Source organism: Phymastichus coffea, unplaced genomic scaffold (assembly GCF_024137745.1).
Source record: "Phymastichus coffea isolate CEN01 unplaced genomic scaffold, Cenicafe_Pcof_1.1 PCOF00084, whole genome shotgun sequence".
Lineage (NCBI taxonomy): Eukaryota > Metazoa > Arthropoda > Insecta > Hymenoptera > Eulophidae > Phymastichus > Phymastichus coffea.
In genome coordinates this window covers 845,906-863,785 of record NW_026706895.1, presented here as the reverse complement: position 1 = coordinate 863,785, position 17,880 = coordinate 845,906, and the positions used below count along the sequence as shown (strand labels likewise).

Below are 17,880 nucleotides of genomic sequence, written 5' to 3'. Positions count from 1 at the left end.
ACCGCCGCGTCTAGACTTTTTCAAAATTCACTCATCTAATCTTTATTTTTTATTGTGTTTTATTTAACTAATTGTATTTTTGGTCATCTATTGTCAAGTTTAGTGTACAGTGCGTAGAGACGTTTCGGTATTGATAGGTCAGACTAAGCACACTATGAGAGAGTGAAAAGAGTAGAGCACTATAAAATTGACAGTTGAGACGCAAGGGAATGAGAAAATCATCTCGTTCAAGTCAATTTCGGCGATCATTCATCAGTAGGCGAAAACATTAGATCCGGTATATTCACTCATCGTTTTTTATCTTTTTTTGTTTCTTTTTTGATCGCTCGTCCATGTAGAGTACATGAATGCACCGCCACCGCCACCGCCAAAAGCCCAACACTACAGAGGCGAACGCCAAGGTAAATTATTTCCCATCTCCATCATTTAACTTGATAATCATTATTATTTTTTTCCTACTTACTATCAATTTATTATAATCTTAATTTTTATGTTTTTTGTGTTATTGTTTTGATTATGATATCCATGCTGCTATAATTGCTTTGACACAGTTGTAAATTTTAGTTGAACTCAAATAATTTTTCATTAATTTAGTCTCATTGGATTCAAACGAAATACAACTTTTAATTTTGATAACATTCGACTTGAAATAATACAATTGAAATCACTCGCTTGATTAGACCACTTCATAAAATCACACGCGATAGCTTCACAAAATCATCATTTGTCATTACATTGGCTCACAAATGCTTCGAGAAATATGTCAGTCGCGCATTAAGCATGCGGGCACAATTTTACAAGCTGCATGTTTTAGTGGACGCGTTCGATTGCATTTTGCGAGCTTTGCGTGTTGCTGTGTTTGTACGTATTGTGCACGTATTATATTATGAAAAAAAACTTATCCTATTCGTATTTTGCAACGTCGTTTTATAACGCGTTTGTCAATCCCGCAGGTAGGATATGTATAACGGCAAACTAGCGTTGCTCAGAAAAGCGTAAAATTTCAAGTGAAAATGCATCAGAGCAGTGAGAGAGAGAGAGAGAGAGAGAGAGTGAGAGGGCGAATCCGCAGCAGTTCTGTCTCTGTCGCTCCTTCTGTTGCTGGTTCCCCCGGCAAAAGTGCACTTTCCCATTTAAATTACATGCCGAGCGCATTCTTCCGCAACTCTGCTCTCCTCCCTGCGGCTGAGCGAGTAGAGTACGTTGCTCCCACCGCAGCGCCGGAGCCGCCTGCCGTGTTTTTCCTTGCTTTTCGATGCAATGTCAATCGGCTGACCAATGACCCGTAGCTCGCGAGCGCGCGCGTCTCTCTTCGTCGATGATTCAATGTCCGAGGAAAGCACAAGGATAGAAAGAGACGTAGCTGCGATACGACCGGCTAATTGGAATTTAGTTGATTCTGTATAATTGGATTGACTCGATGCGCCGTACACTGTGCCGACACCGCCGCGTTGATCGAGCGCTCGTGCCTTTTATAAATTATGATTTACTTTTAACGCGGCTGTTTGTTTTTCACGCTGAGCTCTCGAGAGGCTAAGGCGTCCAGTGTCTTTTTATTTGCTTTCCCCTGTTTCTGTCGTTGATGTCGATTGCGACACAATGGGTTCTCGAATACACGCCGACATAACGTTAGCTTAAATTTTACTTTCAAGAGAAAATTACTCTCCCTTGTCAACTATGTATACTCGATTAAAAAAGTAGTCATTAGAACTATTGTAGCAAATATTGAAGATTCGCACACCAGAAAAACTGTACTTTTCAATGTTGTTTTCTGTTTCAATAAAAAGTATGTTATCTAAATTTCGTCGTTCTCATACGTTGTTTTATTTTTTCACTGGATAATACACACAGAATCATGCATAATTCATCACTGTGTATGTAAAACCGATAAACAGTGCAAAAACAGAAACGCTCGATTGTTGTACTCTTTTGCTACTCGAAGTTCCAACAAGTCTACTTAAGACTTAAGTAGTAGAATATCGTGCCGAGGAAAAAAATCAAGATCAAAGTAATAAGTTTAAAAAAAGAAACCCTCAATACCATCTATAAATAGAGACACGTCTGCTTCAAACGATCCGATAATGAAGCCAATAAAAGCTTGCCTATCTCGTTAAAAGAGCGAGAGAATATGTGTACCAAAAAAGAGCATACCGCGGGGAACGATAGTGTCTGCACGAACAGTATAGAGTAACAAAAAGAGTCGACGCCGCGCATCGAACAAAAGCTGTCCGCGTGGAAAGAAAAGTGAGCTTGCCGAACAAAAAGAGAAAAAAAAGAGAAACGTATCCACGCACCCACGGAAGTCGGAGGTATGCACCGTGACGCGATTATTCGGTGCTGATAACGCGATTTATCCATGTCGATAGTGGCGTTCTGAATGAAAAATCATTGGCAGCTTGTGAAGGCTGCAACGCCGACGGAATACAATCAAGCTTCGCGAATAATTCCCGTTGGCCTACTTTGGCCAACCGGCGCAGTCGTGTAACAAGTGCGCGCGCGCGGTCGTGAATGTTAAGGTTCGTGATCTGCGCGCGTACGTAGAGCAATCGAGACATTTAGAAAAGCGTTCGGGAAAAAATAACAGAGCTTGGCTTTACTTCCAAGTAAATTTCAATGAAGATATGGAGCTGTAATTGACCTACTAACTCTAAGTACTTCCCAAAGTACTTTCTCGTAGAAACATGTGAGTGATAAGACGCAAAACATCTTCGAGCAAAAGAGTATCAAAATTAATACGAGTTATTTGCGGTTCACCTACTTTAACGATGATATACGTGTAAATATGCCAAAAAGTATTGCTCAACTCCAGGTGTTTATTTTTCTGTTATCTATATCGAAGACGGTTCAACGAGCTCACTTTCGTAACAATCGTTTTTGGCAATAAGCCAAGAATACCAAACGCCACTCTGATAACATTTTTGGCCTATTTCTAAACACATAATCTTCATTAGGATACCGTTAGAGGAAATACCGGATACAAGGTTCGGGAGGAAACGAAGCTTGTGATTAAGCCTTCGTCAATCTAGGAAATGAGAGCCTTCTGTTAATTACCTTTTAATTTCTTTTCTGTAACACGATCTTTCTGTGGCCTCGTAAATATTGCACCACTCCATTATTATTGTTACAATTATCAATGTAAATCGACCTAAAACGATAAATCAATTAGGACAGTCATCGATATCAATCGCGAAAGCGATCCAGTCCTATAATCTTTGCAGACGGGCATCAGTCACTGAAAATAATCAATCGAGCTCGAGCAAACAATGCAAAGCGTGGAGCGAGTCGGGGCCCCGGCAGCGAACGCGCCCCAATTCATACGATTATCCGACTCAGTAAACTCGGAACAATTATCGAGAACCTAGTCGGCCGATCAATTATCGTTGGAAAGTTAAGCTGCCCCCCTTCCCCCACACCGTCCGTGAGCGCGAGCGTGCGATTTGAAGCGACAGCTGATCGACCACGTGACAATGATCGTGTGATTGCCGCGCATCGCACCGAGACGACGACACTTGAGTTACGCGCCGCACGCCGAGCACGACGCCTGCGTCTTGGCTCGCGCTCGTCTCTTGTGTGCCGTGAGTTTCGAGCTGGTTTACACGCGAGTGCAGTTCAAGCGAACGAGTGTCGATTTGCGTCTATGTCACTGTGATAAGAGCGAAATCCTCGTCGTTTTAAAGAGAAGCCTTCGGCAACGTCTCAGTGCTGCCGACTAATTTTCAAGTGCCACATTAACAGCTCGTGAATGCCCGTACGCCTCGTTTATCAAGCGACGCAACTGATTAATAACGTCCCGCCAGTTAGAGACCACTGCTGCGCGTTTCAACGCGCGCGCGTGCAGTGCCGCAACCAAGAGCGCACGAGCGTTATTATGTTCGCTCTAGCGTTGGGAGCCGATAGCAGCGTTAATAACGATACGAAACGAAATCAATTTTTATTTGGCGAGGCCACCTCTTCGTAGCCGCGCGCCCATTTTTCGTTGAAGCGCGCGCACCACGTCAAAGTAAACGAGCCCACGCTGCAGATACGAATTTTTGCTCTTCGTTCGATCGATACGATGTTTTATTTTTCGAGTCGGAGTGGCGAAACAAGGAAGTAGACGAGCTCGTCGTTGTTGGACGCTTTAGAACGATCGCGAACAAATACGTCAGATTAGATGTACACTCGAGATTGCGTATAGAGACGGCGGTTATTTATAATGATCGCATCGGTTGACTTTACCGACGAGAGACCAAATGGCATCCGCGCGTGGAATGAAAAAGTACTCTCGGCGTGGCAGGGAAAACGTGACGGGAATGCTAATAAAGCCACAACAATTGAGCTAACGCGCGCGGCAAGTGTGCCGAAAAGAAGTAAGCCGAGCCTCGGCGCCTTGTTTTTCTCCCAATTACCGGCAACAAATGGGATTTCACTTTTTCCCTCGGCTCGTATGGGTGTTCATCCAGTTTCGCGGGCGCCATATAAATTAATTGCTCGAGGAAAATCCAGTGAAATCGGGCTCGAAAAATCAACCCACTTCGCGTACATAGTCGCGCGCGCGCGCTAGTGCCTCATTAGAATAGAATGACTCACTCGGCGCTCGCTCGGCAGGTGCGAGTCGAGCAGCTAGTGCAAGTATCGGCTTTTCACACAGACGTTCTCATTAAGCTCGAGGCGACGAGGACCTTGTTTCCGGAAGCGAGTAGTGTGTCTCTATTATTTAGAAGCAAGCACGAAGAAAAACAGGGAGGGGCGAGCAGCTCGGCTAATTATCAGCTCGTGAATTTGGCGAAAGGCGGCTTTCCGGTGAAACGCGCGTTCCGCAGACGGCTATTCTGGATATTCGGCGAACGAGTCATTGATAGTCGAACGAAAGTCAGCCGGACTCTGAACCGAGGCCGGTCGTTCGCTGACGCGTCGTCGCCGATTTAATTCGCGCCTTTTGCCCGTGAGCGCAGCTACCGGCTGCAGTTGCTGCGACTGGGCCATACGGGTTGAACTCGATTACGGCGCAAAACGGATTTCACGTCGAGCCCGAGCACATCGACGCGAGTCCGAAAGAAAAAGGGACCGCTGCAATTTATTCGATCTGATTACCTCGCGGCAGCCCGAGGCGACGTTATAATCCTCGAGACCTCGAGAGCTAGCGGCGCGCTCGCTCGCCCGGGAGAAGCTCGAAAAGCCGGATCGGCCCTTTTTAGTTTTATTTTTTCGCAGCTCCGTCTCTCGCGAGCTGAATCGCCTGATAACGCGCGGCGGCGTTCTCTTTCGCCCAGGCGCAGCCAGGTCGCATTTCAAAGATGCGTCTCGTCCGTTTGACGGATCAATGGTAGGCCTCGTTCAATTTATCCGAGCGCAGCCGAGCCTAAATTACAAACCATCCTGAGAATTGCTCGTCAATTATAGGTGAATCCGCTCGAGCGGCTTTGAAAATCGAATCCCAGGCCAATTTCCGCGCGCAACTTCGGCACGTAGCCCTAGCAGAAGAGAAAAACAACAAAACCAGAAAGAAAAGGAAAAAAAAAAAGCAAAAAAAACAATGAGGCTCGCGAGCCGTGTGCGCCGTAAGGGCAGCCGCGTGCACAAAATCGATCTGACCTTGCTGTGCAGCGAGCGAAAGGGCATCGCGATAGAGGCGCGTGGAAATAGCATTTTAACGCGAGAGCACGTGCACTGCAGCCAACGCGGTGGCCGAACGCGCGCGGCCGTTTCATACCTAGCCGTCGATTCGCTCGATTCCTACGATTCTCGCGATTCTCGGCCGCATAGCTCGCACGCGAGTGCGTACTTTCGAGCTATGCGGGCTGTAAAATTGCGGATATATTTTGAGCTATTTAACGATAAAATGCGCGCGCGAGCAGAATGCTTCGGGAGTTATTTTTAGCGAAACTCGGGAAATTTGCCGCTGGCTTGGCAAATTTGCCGGGAGAGAAACGCGAATCCGCAAGGATGCGGACGTTCCTTAAGCGTTACCGGACGGCGCACCGCCGACGGCCGGGACGGAAGGATTAATATCGAAGGTTGCTCGTTTCTCGGATAGCGGAAAAATAAAAAGGATGCGTTTTCAATAACCTGGTATACCTGTGCCGCGTTCCCGCGCTCGAGTTGGATCGTTTTACGTAAATGGGAACCGCGCCGTGGCACTTTTCGCCCGCGCGGCGCGCCAATTTATCGAAAATCCAAAAACTTTTATTACAAGCCTAACTTTCCCGACCATGGCAATGCACAATGCACAACTTCGCGGAATTGCATAAGAAGTAATTTTTCAAACTGCCGCGATTCACGCAGTGAATGATCTATGAAGGAGAGTACCTGTTTTTCTTTTATCTTCGCCTCCCCCCCCCCCTTCCGCCATCGAATTCATCTCGGTTGCGAAATGGCACTTTCGTTTTCTTGGCTTGTTTTCGATTCGCAGTCGACAGGCACTTGGCACGAGATAAACTCTCGCGGCAGAGTCCTTCCGGCCCTCAACGGAGCAGCCAGCTCTTGGCTGTTTTATCGCGATGCGGAGGCGGCCGGATGAGAACCACCGACAACGCCGACGAGTGGCCCGCGCGCAATAGAGACAAAGGGGGAGGGGGGGATTGAACAGCGAAGCGCGTGCACGCCTATATGAATGTCCTGCTCCGCTCATCTTCTCTCTTTCTCTCTCATTTGTTTGCTTCCTTTTTGCAAAAGCTAAATTCTTCGGTCTCCCCGTCTTGCCCGCGCGTTCTTCTCGAGCCGCGCTGCTGGCGCACAATGCACGCGCACTGCTCCGAAGAAAACGTTCGTCGAACGTGGCGCGAGCCATCGCTTCGGGCGAACGGGATAAGCAGCGGCGCAAGCGAAAATCCCGAAAAATATCCCCACCCGCGGTCGCAGAACAGCGACGTCGTCGTTGCACAAGAAACCTTTAACCGCGAACGAGCGAGCAAGCGAGCAAGTATATAAGCAGCCGAGTCGGTAGAGGGGCCATTGTGTCTCTCTCTCTGTCTCTCCCTCTTTCTCGAGCGTGCGGCCCCTACGAGAGGCCCTCGCTTGCTCGCGCGAGAGCTCCTTCCTTCTTGGAGCGAGTTCCAGTAACGTCGAGGCAAGCGACGCCCACGCACGCGAGCAAAGCCTTCCGTTAATTGAGTAATTTTTAGCCGGCCGTTTGGTTTTCGAGCCGAGGGTGCGCCATGCGCTGATCGAGTGCTTTGTTTGCTTGATGGCAGCCGGCCAAGGGATAGGTGAAAGGCGCGTTTCGCGCGCGCTTCGTTGCGGCAATATCTCGTTCGTGGAAAAAATAACAGGCTCTGTAGTCAAGTCTTATCTTGGATTTCGCATAGTGCTCTTATCGCAGTGACGAAAAATGTGACTCCGCCGGCGGTTAAGATTCGGAAGATAATGTGATGTCGAAGGCGACGAGTGCGACGAGTACGACGAGCATCGGAAGAAAGCATGTCAGCACGATGAAGATGATCTCACCGCCTCCGCGGCTACACCCTCCGAGCGGTACGAGCGAGCTACCGGAGAAAAATCGCGAGTGGTGCCAGGACATCGACAACCTGCAACGCTTCTCTCGTCTGTCGCGTCGTTTACGGATGCGTCTGGCTAACAGTCATCATCATCACCATCATCAGCATCGCAACAACAACGGCAACAACAATAGCGGCAGCCTCGGACAATTACACAGTTTCGAGCGTCACGCGGTGCAACATCGCTCGATGCCCGAGATTCAACGAGCGGATTTGGTTTATCTCCGCCGGCAGTCCGATCAAGAGCCCACGATGACCGACAATCAAGCCTTCAGGTCGGAGGAGCAATTGACCGCCGACTGGAAGCCAAGAACGGAATTCGAGCGCTCCTATTTCGGGGACATCCAAGACAATCCGAGGCCTAGCTCGAGCTTGAATTATTACGAGTGCAACGATCAGCATTTGCTCAAGGAGGCTGATAAAGCTGACGAGGGCGTCAACGAGTTTGATCAGAACAGAAACCTCATCGTGGGCAAGTGCCCAGCGACGCTCGTAGATGGCGACATCGACCCAGCGGAGATTCCCAGGAGGATCGACGACTACGTGGTGCCGCACAGTCCCGAATTTCGGACTAGCCGCGAGCGTCTTCACGAAATTTTCGAGCACAATCGCTACCTTCGTCGCAAATTCTTCGAGGACGTTCCAGCCGCTAGCGGCAGTGGCAACAACAACAGCAACGGCGGCATCGACGGCATCGACGGCAGCGAGCCTAGCGGCCAGGAACAAATACCATCGAAGCTGCAGACGACTCGCAACTCGGACCTGCAGAAGAGCGGCTTGGGTTTCGGCAGCACGGAGACGCTGACGAGTCACTCGGCCGGAAGTAGCACGGACGGCCGAAAATCCCGCGCCGACAATTTCGGTAACACGCCCGACTCGCTGCCCGAGAAAACGGCCGACCCGGCGCTGCCCTTGACGTACTTTGGCGCCGATCGCAACGGCGGCACCTGGCGATGCGTGACCAGTGACGCCGCCGCGCGACTGCCTCTGGACGCTCAGCCGGCCGAGCCTCGCGATCGACCGGACAAAGCCGACGGCGACTCCAAATACTTCGCCAGCTACGTGCAGCTCACCGATTCGTCCGATACCGAATCCAAGAGCGTCTCGCCGCCGCCGCCGCCGCCGCCCATGACGGCGATGACCGTTCGGCGCAGCAAGAATATCCCGCCGGCGCTGGATCCGAGCCACTCGATGCCAGGACACGGCAGCTGCGACGAGCTCGAGCGCGCGCTGCTGCAAAATTACGAAGTCGACGATTGGGCATCGAGGGACGTCGGCTCGAGGATCGAGCGCGACCGCGGCAATATTCTCAAGGCCAGTCGAAGCCTCTTGGAGCTGTCGTCGAGCCTGCCGACGGTCTCGTCACCGACGCTCAACCGTCGCGAGACCAAAATCGAGCGCATGATTCGCCGACGCAGCCAGAGTGCTTTCAACAAGTCCTGCAGCGACTTGAGCATCATGGTCGACGAGGCCAGCCGGCTGTTGTCACCTCGACTCGTCGGCGACGCTCTCAGAGAGGGAACGACGTCCGATAGCAGCAACGGCACCGGAACTACGCTCCCCTCGCTCTACGGGCCGATGCCGTACAGTCAGTAACTTCATCCTCTTTTCTTTCCTCGCTTGTCTTCTTAGCTATGCGTGGATAAGGCTGCCGGCGCTACGTCCTGATTGCCGGCGTTCCGCTTAGACTTTTAGCCGAAGATCGGCCACTCCATTGTGACGTCGATGCACATTGACCGTACTCGAACTCGCGCCCGATGCCCGATCGCAATTCGCTTTCTCTGCTCGAAATTATTAGCACCCGACGATCGACTGCACGCGCGGGCATTCAATTCCGCCTCGTAATTCCCGCTCGCTTATCGGCAAATCTCCCGTGGATAAGCATCTCCGGACGTCCTCCCACGACAAAGAAACTCAGCAAACGAGTCGTCTGCGTGCACTTCAACGGCCATTCAATTACCAGCAGAAGCAGCAGCAGCAGCAGCAGCAGCAGCAGCAGCGGCGATGAATTTTAAACAATCGCACTTCTTGAATCGCCGGCCGCGCCAAGCCGCAGGCTACTTAGCAGCTGGAGAGCTGGTCGCGATTGCCTCAATTACGCACGCGCAGCGACTGGATTATTGTGCGAGAGCCAGGCTGCAGCTGGGCTGGCGGGCACGTGGCGCGGACGTTCGAAAGCACCTGTTTCACTTTCGCTACTTCCGCGCGCCTCGATGCACCCGCGAGAGCTCGCTCGGCTATACGTGCATGTGCACTCGACGGTTTTTAATTACCAGCGGCAGGCTCGAGAGCCACATTGCCGAGCGTATCCACGTTTTATTAGTTCACGGGAAGCGCGCTCAGGCGGAAAGTATTGTTTATGGAACTACTTGAAAGTGAAATACCGACCAAGAGCAATTTAAGAAATACTTCACGGACAATTTTTTAGATGTGTGAATATGATAATTGTAGTGTCGAACAGCTCGTTCCTGATGTACAATTTCATACATCGATTCTCTTTTACGATATATTACACGTCTGCCGAACAGCTATGGGTTTGTTAACACAATACTTTACACTACCGAATTCCAGATGCCCGCGATGAACGAACGAACTCAAACTTTTAATAGCTCCACATAATTTCGTTTTGCCGCAGGTCCATACATGCGTTCACGATCTCCATCGTCATAAATTCGAAATTTTTCGCGAGCTATGTTAACATCGTGCTCGAGCCAACTTTTGATGAACGCAACTTAAACTCGTTGAAAAGTAAAGAAGAATAAAAAAAAAAAGAAAGGGCAAAAGAAGCCCGTGTGCACTCTCTCCGCTCGGCGAGTCCAACTTTTCCGCCTAAATTCCGCGTACGCGCTCGCGGATATAACCAGACTTCTTTAATTTCAGCCATTCTCGAGCGCAACTTCTCTCTCGATATCTCTCTTTCTCTCTATTTAAAGAGAAACACAGAACAAGAAAAAGAGGCAGAGCGGGGTGGAATAAGGCTCTCTAAAACCAGGAACTGCCGTATCGAAGCGAACGCTTTCGAAGTAATACACGAAGAATTTCACGAAGCGACTTCCTCGATCGCGGCCGCGCTGGCCGCGCGCGCGCATCCTACTTCCGAGCGAGCGATTCGAAGTAAAAGAGAAACGAAAGAAAGGAAGGGGGAAGAAAAAAAAAAAAGTCGAGATTACGTAATGGACACTGGCGCGCCGCGCCACGCCACGGACGCTCGAGACGCACGTAACGCACGCCGTACGTATGCACGCAGTTGCACGCGGCGAGCGCGCGGGTGCACGCAGGCAGAGCGGCAGTCTCGTCGCGGACCCGAGCGAATGCGATCAATCGGCGCGCCGTCGCGTGACGAAACGCGGCTATATTTACATGCGTGACCCCTCGCTCGGCCGAGCCGACCAGCAGCCGGGTGGCGCAGAAGAGCGGAGCAGCCACGTCTCGCGCCGCACCGGCCGCAAGTGCAGCGCGATTATGTGCAGTGCCGGCAGGACGGACTAGAGTGCCGCTCAGCGAGATGGCCGTCGCGAGGAAGCTGTTTCGCTGCGATCACGAGGCTGCGGATCTCGGGACCTCGGCGGACCACACGGGTAATGGTTTTGTTCCTCTCGCCGCGCCAACCTGCTGCCCCCGTCTTCCCGCGCGATTCGCGCTCGGATCAATCGACATCTGCCTTTTCAAAATTCACGCGAAACGACGAGGCTACTCGTTGTGAAACACTCGCCGCGTGAGTCACTGCAGCTTCGCAGACACGCGATGGCTCGTGAATGAAAGTGCACTGAACTTGCTCGAATACAAAGATGCAGGTTCCGTACACTCGACGACGAAACTACCAGAAATTAATCGGCCAGTCGTGCGCTACTGATCCCGATGAGCAACGAATGGGTACCCGAAGTCGCGCTGATTAACGCGCAGTAATACGGTTCATAACGGGTGTGAGGAACGTATTTGCCCTCGGAGAAAAAGCTGTCGAAACAATGGAGGAACAGAGTCGTATCACAGCGCATTACCCAGCAGTTTTCAATACACAGTCGCGATCGGAAGCCTTAGAAAGGTAGCAGCTAGGTGAACTACTTAAAGTCGAGCGCGTTGCGCGTCCCATGTGGGTCACTTATCTGGCATCCGACTTTTTTCTTTCTTTCTTTCTTCTGCCGGCGCGCGTGCACGCGCTAGCCTCCATTTGAGGAATCTTCGTAACCGTCGCGGGTCACGCGACTCGCGGCGTCGGTGGCCAACGAAAATCTCCGGATCCGCGCCAGAAACAATGGCACATCGAGCGCGGATTTTGTAGCGCGTGACGCCTTTTTTCCACGCGCTCCGCGCCTAAGCGGCAGACTACGATTAATGCCAAGCTGCTCTTTCGTCTCGAATAGAAAAGCCACGCTCCCCTCACTTTCGGCAGGAGCGCCACGCTAGATCGCGCGTAATCCAGCGGCGAACTGTCTCGTTTTACGCATTCTTCGTCGAGGCGCGACCGAGAGCGGACGGAGGAGCGGCAAACGAGCTCCGCGTGTGCGTGTCTGGCTTTCGGTTTCCCACGTCGATCGCAAATTCGTTCTTGGCGAAGGCCGTGATCGATCGCGCACTCGAGGCTCCGCGGATTCGGGCCGCTCGCGGTGCAATATCGATGAGCCCGAGGATGCGCGTGCCGCCTTTGTTTGCCGAGCGGCCGAATCCGCTCCGAATTGGTCAATTGCGGCCAATTATGAGCTGCCACGGGTCTGCGCGCACGCCCGTTTCATTTCCTCGCGCTGCGTTGCGTGTTTCATTAAAAGTTTTCGAATGTCAGATATAGCGAGTGACAGTTTTATTGTATTTGCCCTTGGTCGCCCCCTCGGATTAGTTGATTTTGTTCGACGTTTTATTGCAGCGAGTGTAAAGTGCACGTTTGCTGGAAAGAGGTGGGAGTCAAGGGGGGTTAGTAGATTTAATTGAAACTTGCTCAGCTACAAGTTTTGAAAGTTTCTGAAGGAAAGTAAGAAAGGATCGTTAGAGGATCATAATGTAACGAAGCTCGACCAGCTTGCTCATTTAACGCATTTTCATTTACGGCGAGCAGACAATTAGTACAGTGGGAAGTTGTGAGAGAATTGCAAGCCAACGACTTTCCGTAATACAATAGAATGCGGCAACTAGTTAGCCGTCCAATATTTTGTCAACCTCGATTAGTAGCAATATTGCATGAACAACTAATCTGAAAAATGTTGGCAATTGGGATACTATCTGATGTAGCTGGTTCGTTCGCTCTTCGACTTCAATCTTCGCAAAACGGGGGAAAAACAAGTAGCCAAAAGAAAACAGATAGCCGCGTCATCCGAGCAAAAGAAGCCAATCAATCATTCCAAGCAAGAAGCTTCTGTCTGCTCCGTTATTAATAAATAGATAAAGTATACATTGTTTTCTTATCTACAGAGCTGAAATAAGTCGATCAAAAATATGCAATAATACTGCTTCTCCAAATAATCGTATCCCCGAGAAAATTCAGTGTGGATAAATGAGAATGACCCGTGGAAAAACTCGGTTGCAGAATCGCCGAGGCGCTACGTGGAGGGCGAGGTGACGATACACTATCGCTCGCCGGTGCGCACCGAGGCGAAGGAGCCGCTGAGCGAGGAGGAGCTAGCGCGGCGCAGTGCCGAGAACATGCGACGGGTCTATCAGGAGGAGCGCCGACGCAAGTATCTGCAGGAGCTCCACGACATCGACTCGCGCAGGCACACCGACAACTTCGTGTAAGTCGCACGCGTGCACGGCGCCGAGCCTTTATCGATCCCCAACGACGCTTATCGAGGGAGCGCTTTACCATACGAGGATACGCGCTGCGGCAGCGTTCGTCGTCGTGTCGACAACGTAATCTCAACGATTTCAACTCGATCGTCGATTTTGCACTTGCACTCTTCGCGCGCTTGTCGTTCAAATTCTTTTCATTCGATTCCAAGTTGCCGCTATGTTTCTTCTTGCAGGCTCGCCTGCAGTGTACGTTGCGATTGCCCGCGAGCCATCCATAATCTTTCCATCGGGATTACGTGATAAACTAATTCCTTTCCATGAACTTTATTATCTCGTCCTCTCCTTATCGTGGATTTTATGAAGCTCGTCAGCAATGCGCTGCTGTACCATCCGCTGCAAATGAGCACCCCTTTATTTACCAACGTAAAAATAAGCCCTTATCTACGATTTTTATATCTAAACATTATCACACGACCATAACTCATACCTGTTATTCTACTTGTAAATTTTTTAATGGCAAACATAAACTTCCGTACGAGTTTTCGGTAAAGCCAACATTTTGCGATGTCGTAGACAGTCGATTTCATGATATTTTTTCAATAATGTTCGACTCCAAATGAAAATTATAAAGTATTGTTCGAACGAGACGATGAAAAAAGTTATTTTCATTTTGTTGAAATTGGGACATCGGCACATCTTTGCTCGTTCGTTCGTCATTCTTTTTCCAAGCACGAGTGAGAAAGAAAAATTAATCGTTCCAGCAGCCCATCCCAGAAGTCGCCAATCCCGCTGAATCGTTACGACGACTTCCTCGACGACTTGAGCTACCGAAGTCGCTCGCAAGAGCAAACGCCAGAGCCGAGGCTGGTCGCGCGAGCACTGTACAACTTCATCGGTCAGTCGCCGCGCGAACTGACCTTCCGCAGAGGCGATCTCATCTTCGTGCGTCGGCAGGTTGACAAGAACTGGTACGAGGGCGAGCACAATGCCATGGTCGGCCTATTCCCCTTCAATTACGTCGAGGTGGGTTGCCGCTGGCTCGTTCTCTCTTATCGGTGACTGGCCAGCGTTTCTCAGAGCATCGTGTAGCGAGCTAGCTCCGTGATTTACCGACTGGCGGCTCGGCGAGAATTCTTCGTTGAACGTTCATTTATCGCCATTACCATTCTGCAGATTGTTCCTCACGACGAGGTCAGGACCTTAGCGAGAAAGCCGTACGAGGGCCAGGCACGAGCGAAATTCAATTTCATCGCGCAGACTAATTTGGAACTGTCGCTGCCAAAGGGTATGCACGTTCGGGCGTACATTAAGAAAGTAGGAACCGGAAGATCATATCTTTTCTCTTTTCCAGGAGAGCTCGTGTTCTTGACCAGGAGGGTGGACGAAAATTGGTACGAGGGGCGCATCGGCAACAGAAAGGGCATTTTCCCGGTTTCCTACGTGGAAGTGATCTGCGAGCCTGGTCTTAGGCCAGGTAAGATGCAGCCAGCTTACGACGTCGTAAGAAAACAGGAGAATGTTGCACTTCCGTCTGATCTCGCAGAAACACCTGTCCAGAGCAAGCCCGTTGCCTCGCCGGCTGCACACAGCATGCTATCAAACGGATCGGCCGGCGGAAAGCTGAGCATGGGAGCCCATCACTACTCGCCGTCGCTGCCAGTCAACATCAACGCAACTCAGCCCCACTATAACTCACTGGTACGTAGTCCCGCGATCTACCGGACGATCGATCGGTCAATGGGCGTTCGCTTTGACTTTGCAGCCAAAAGGAGGGAACAAGGTGAACATGGCAGCGCTCAACGAAACGCTGCACATCGACACCCACACCGAGCCCATACCGTAAGTGGAGCCGAGAGCAGGCGGCGAGCCAGGCCCGGGAGGAGGACGGTGCACCGCTGATCGCAGACACGATTGCATTGCAGATACCGAGCGCTGTACAACTACAAGCCGCAGAACGACGACGAGCTGGAGTTGCGCGAGGGCGACACGGTGTACGTGATGGAGAAGTGCGACGACGGCTGGTACGTCGGCTCGTCGCAGCGCACCGGCTACTTCGGCACCTTCCCGGGCAACTACGTGGAGCGCTTGTGAGGCTTACTCCCCCAGCGGGACCCGCGCTCCTAGGGTTCGGCCCTGGGGCAGCAGCCGATGCCGAGGCTGCTGCTCCGGCTGCCCTCGCCGCCCAGGCGCAGCGCCACCCGAGCCGTGCTCGAGCGCGTGCTCGCTGCCCTGCTGCCGCCCGGCTGCGCGAGCTCTCGGCACAAGCAGCAGCCCTAGATCGCCGCCTCGCGGACCGAGCCCGACCACCGCTGCCAAAGAGCCTCGTGTGTACGAATGAACGACTGAATGCTTGTAAATACTGATGATGATTCGTCTTCCGAGTGCTTTTGTAAATCGTTTGCTCGCGACTCGACGAACCACCGAATGCACGCACCAGCCGTAAGTAGTCTACGTTGTAGCGCTGAATCGACGCGCGTCCACGCAGCTTCGCGGCTCAAACTCGCCGTCGGGCCAACTATACACCCACATCATTTGTACGTTTCTTACCGATTTTAGGTTTTTACACTGCGCGAGGTTCTACGCGGCCCGAGGCGAGTTTCTTTTCGGCTGACTTTCTCATCGAAGCACCTAGTTGACAGACGACTGGACGATGACGCGTGTCGCGACAGCATAAATCAAAATACGGCGCTACTAGCGGTGAGAGTTCAGCGTCGATCGGCAATCATAATGTTTACCGCATCACCTCTGTCGAGTCGCTCAGAATTGTACAACACTGAGCCTCATTTTTTAAGTGCTCCGTGAAACATTGATGATTATTATCGAGAGGCAGCAAGATTTATAGCAACTATTTATCGATGAAAAAAAACTTGAGAAACACTTAGTAGGATGTAAGCTTGTACTTTCGTCTTCGTTGAATTTGTATTTCCGCGAAAGGAAGATTGTTACTTGATTTTGAAACTCTTACACAGTCGCTTTTCGACCTATTGGGAAAGCAGCGAAATCGATTCATTGAGCGGTCGACGTATTTATTATTGAAAAAAACCTTTGCCTTCCCGAATTCGTATTTTTGTAAAAGATTATTTCTATCTCGGACGTAAGGTACAATGTACGTTCGAGAGAGCAATGAGACAAAGCAAAAAGAAAACACGCTGATGGAATATTATAATAATAATAATCTATGGTAAATCAAAAATTTACGCCTACGGAAGATTATATGAGAATGATATTATAATAGCCCGCTAATGTTAACGTTAGAGATATTGTAAAACTTTCACATACTGTATTACGAGTTAGCCGAAATTACCACATAAGCAGCAAAATGATTAAAATCAAGTATGGAACTTTGCTACATGTCCTTCGGAATGTTTCAGCACGAAAGCGACACTGTTACTATTTTCGGGTGCGTGTCTATTTGCGCTGAGATCGGTTATGACAAGAAATCTTGACAGAAGAATGCAATCGGTTCGAGGCATATTTTAATCGATTTCGAGCGAGAAATCGACTTTAAATTATGTAGTTATCATTATTGTTTGAGTTGATGGCAAAAAATAACTAACGACTAATATTATGTTTCGTAGATTGTTTTTTGCACCACTCGCGATTGTAAATGTTATTATATGTATTTTATCTTTGATTTTAGCTAGCAGTAAGAGTAATATTATTCGTACAATCATATTATCGTTGTACTTGGTAATTCATCACAAATAATTATTTATTGTTAATGTTTAGATATTTTAAATATTTGTTATTACTGTTGAACTTTTACTTTTTGGCAAATATTTCTATCGAATCGACGTCGTGAATATTAATGAAAATTTTGTCGTTCGAAATTTTTAATTAGTACTGTGCGGGCGCTAATAACTCATGCGCGCGTGCACAAGGCGCAGCGTAACTTTTCTGTCAAATAGCAAAATGCACCAAAGGGAACAGTGACATCGTCGCTTGCAAATATACATAATACATTTAAGCTACGATATGAATTTGTGCGGCTCATTTGCGAGCAAGGAACGTGTACATTAAGCCGAAAAAACAAATAAGCATCGTTCAGAAATCAGACAATACTACCGTTTTAAAAAGAAAACAAGGTTAGCTAGTAAATTAGGGCCAAGAATTAATCTACATAAGACACGCCGAATAATTAAGCAAAAACACAACACACGACGAAGCTGGACGGAGGGCATTTAGATTATACCAGAGGGAAGATCATATGTAATTGATATTTTCATTTACATTTCTTTAGGTGTACATCTTACGAATATTACTTTGTAAACGAGGTTATCGCGCCCTACAACTTACGTTATTCATTTTTGTGTTTACTAATACGATTATTTAATACTTGTGTTGAGCACTTTAGCTTTGGCCATTTTCGCTCGCGAGACGACTACTTTCGACCAATAAATTTCCTTTAAAGAATGATTTCTTGACTTTCATTTGGGAAAGCACGTCGATGTGTACGCTTGTCCATGATAAAAATGACGAATTTCTTACACGATGGGGGGACGCTGGAGAGCGAGCGACGAAGGAAAGCAAATAAAACGGACTTCGCAAGAAAGAGAGCAGCAGAGCTTCTAGTCGGTACTATTATGTGAAACACGTGTTTGTGTGCACGTGTAGGCTTCGCCGTCTCCTCGTCTTACTATTAATGTCTATATATAACTGCGAGCCGCGGCCATTTTGCCGATTCGCG

At 49.5% G+C, this 17,880-nt stretch overlaps 1 protein-coding gene across 1 annotated transcript in view; it reads left to right on the top strand.

The window, feature by feature from the left end:
* LOC131668863 (uncharacterized) overlaps positions 1 to 15,294 on the top strand; it is a 48,744-nt gene extending 33,450 nt beyond the window's left edge. Inside the window, exons 18-25 of the mRNA XM_058943334.1 lie at positions 339 to 401; positions 12,991 to 13,195; positions 13,958 to 14,216; positions 14,367 to 14,478; positions 14,545 to 14,667; positions 14,737 to 14,891; positions 14,956 to 15,032; positions 15,116 to 15,294. Coding sequence (XP_058799317.1) covers positions 339 to 401; positions 12,991 to 13,195; positions 13,958 to 14,216; positions 14,367 to 14,478; positions 14,545 to 14,667; positions 14,737 to 14,891; positions 14,956 to 15,032; positions 15,116 to 15,284 — 1,163 coding nt within the window. The 3' untranslated portion in view covers positions 15,285 to 15,294. The remainder of the gene's footprint in view (positions 1 to 338; positions 402 to 12,990; positions 13,196 to 13,957; positions 14,217 to 14,366; positions 14,479 to 14,544; positions 14,668 to 14,736; positions 14,892 to 14,955; positions 15,033 to 15,115) is intronic.
* The last annotated feature ends 2,586 nt before the right edge of the window (positions 15,295 to 17,880 follow it).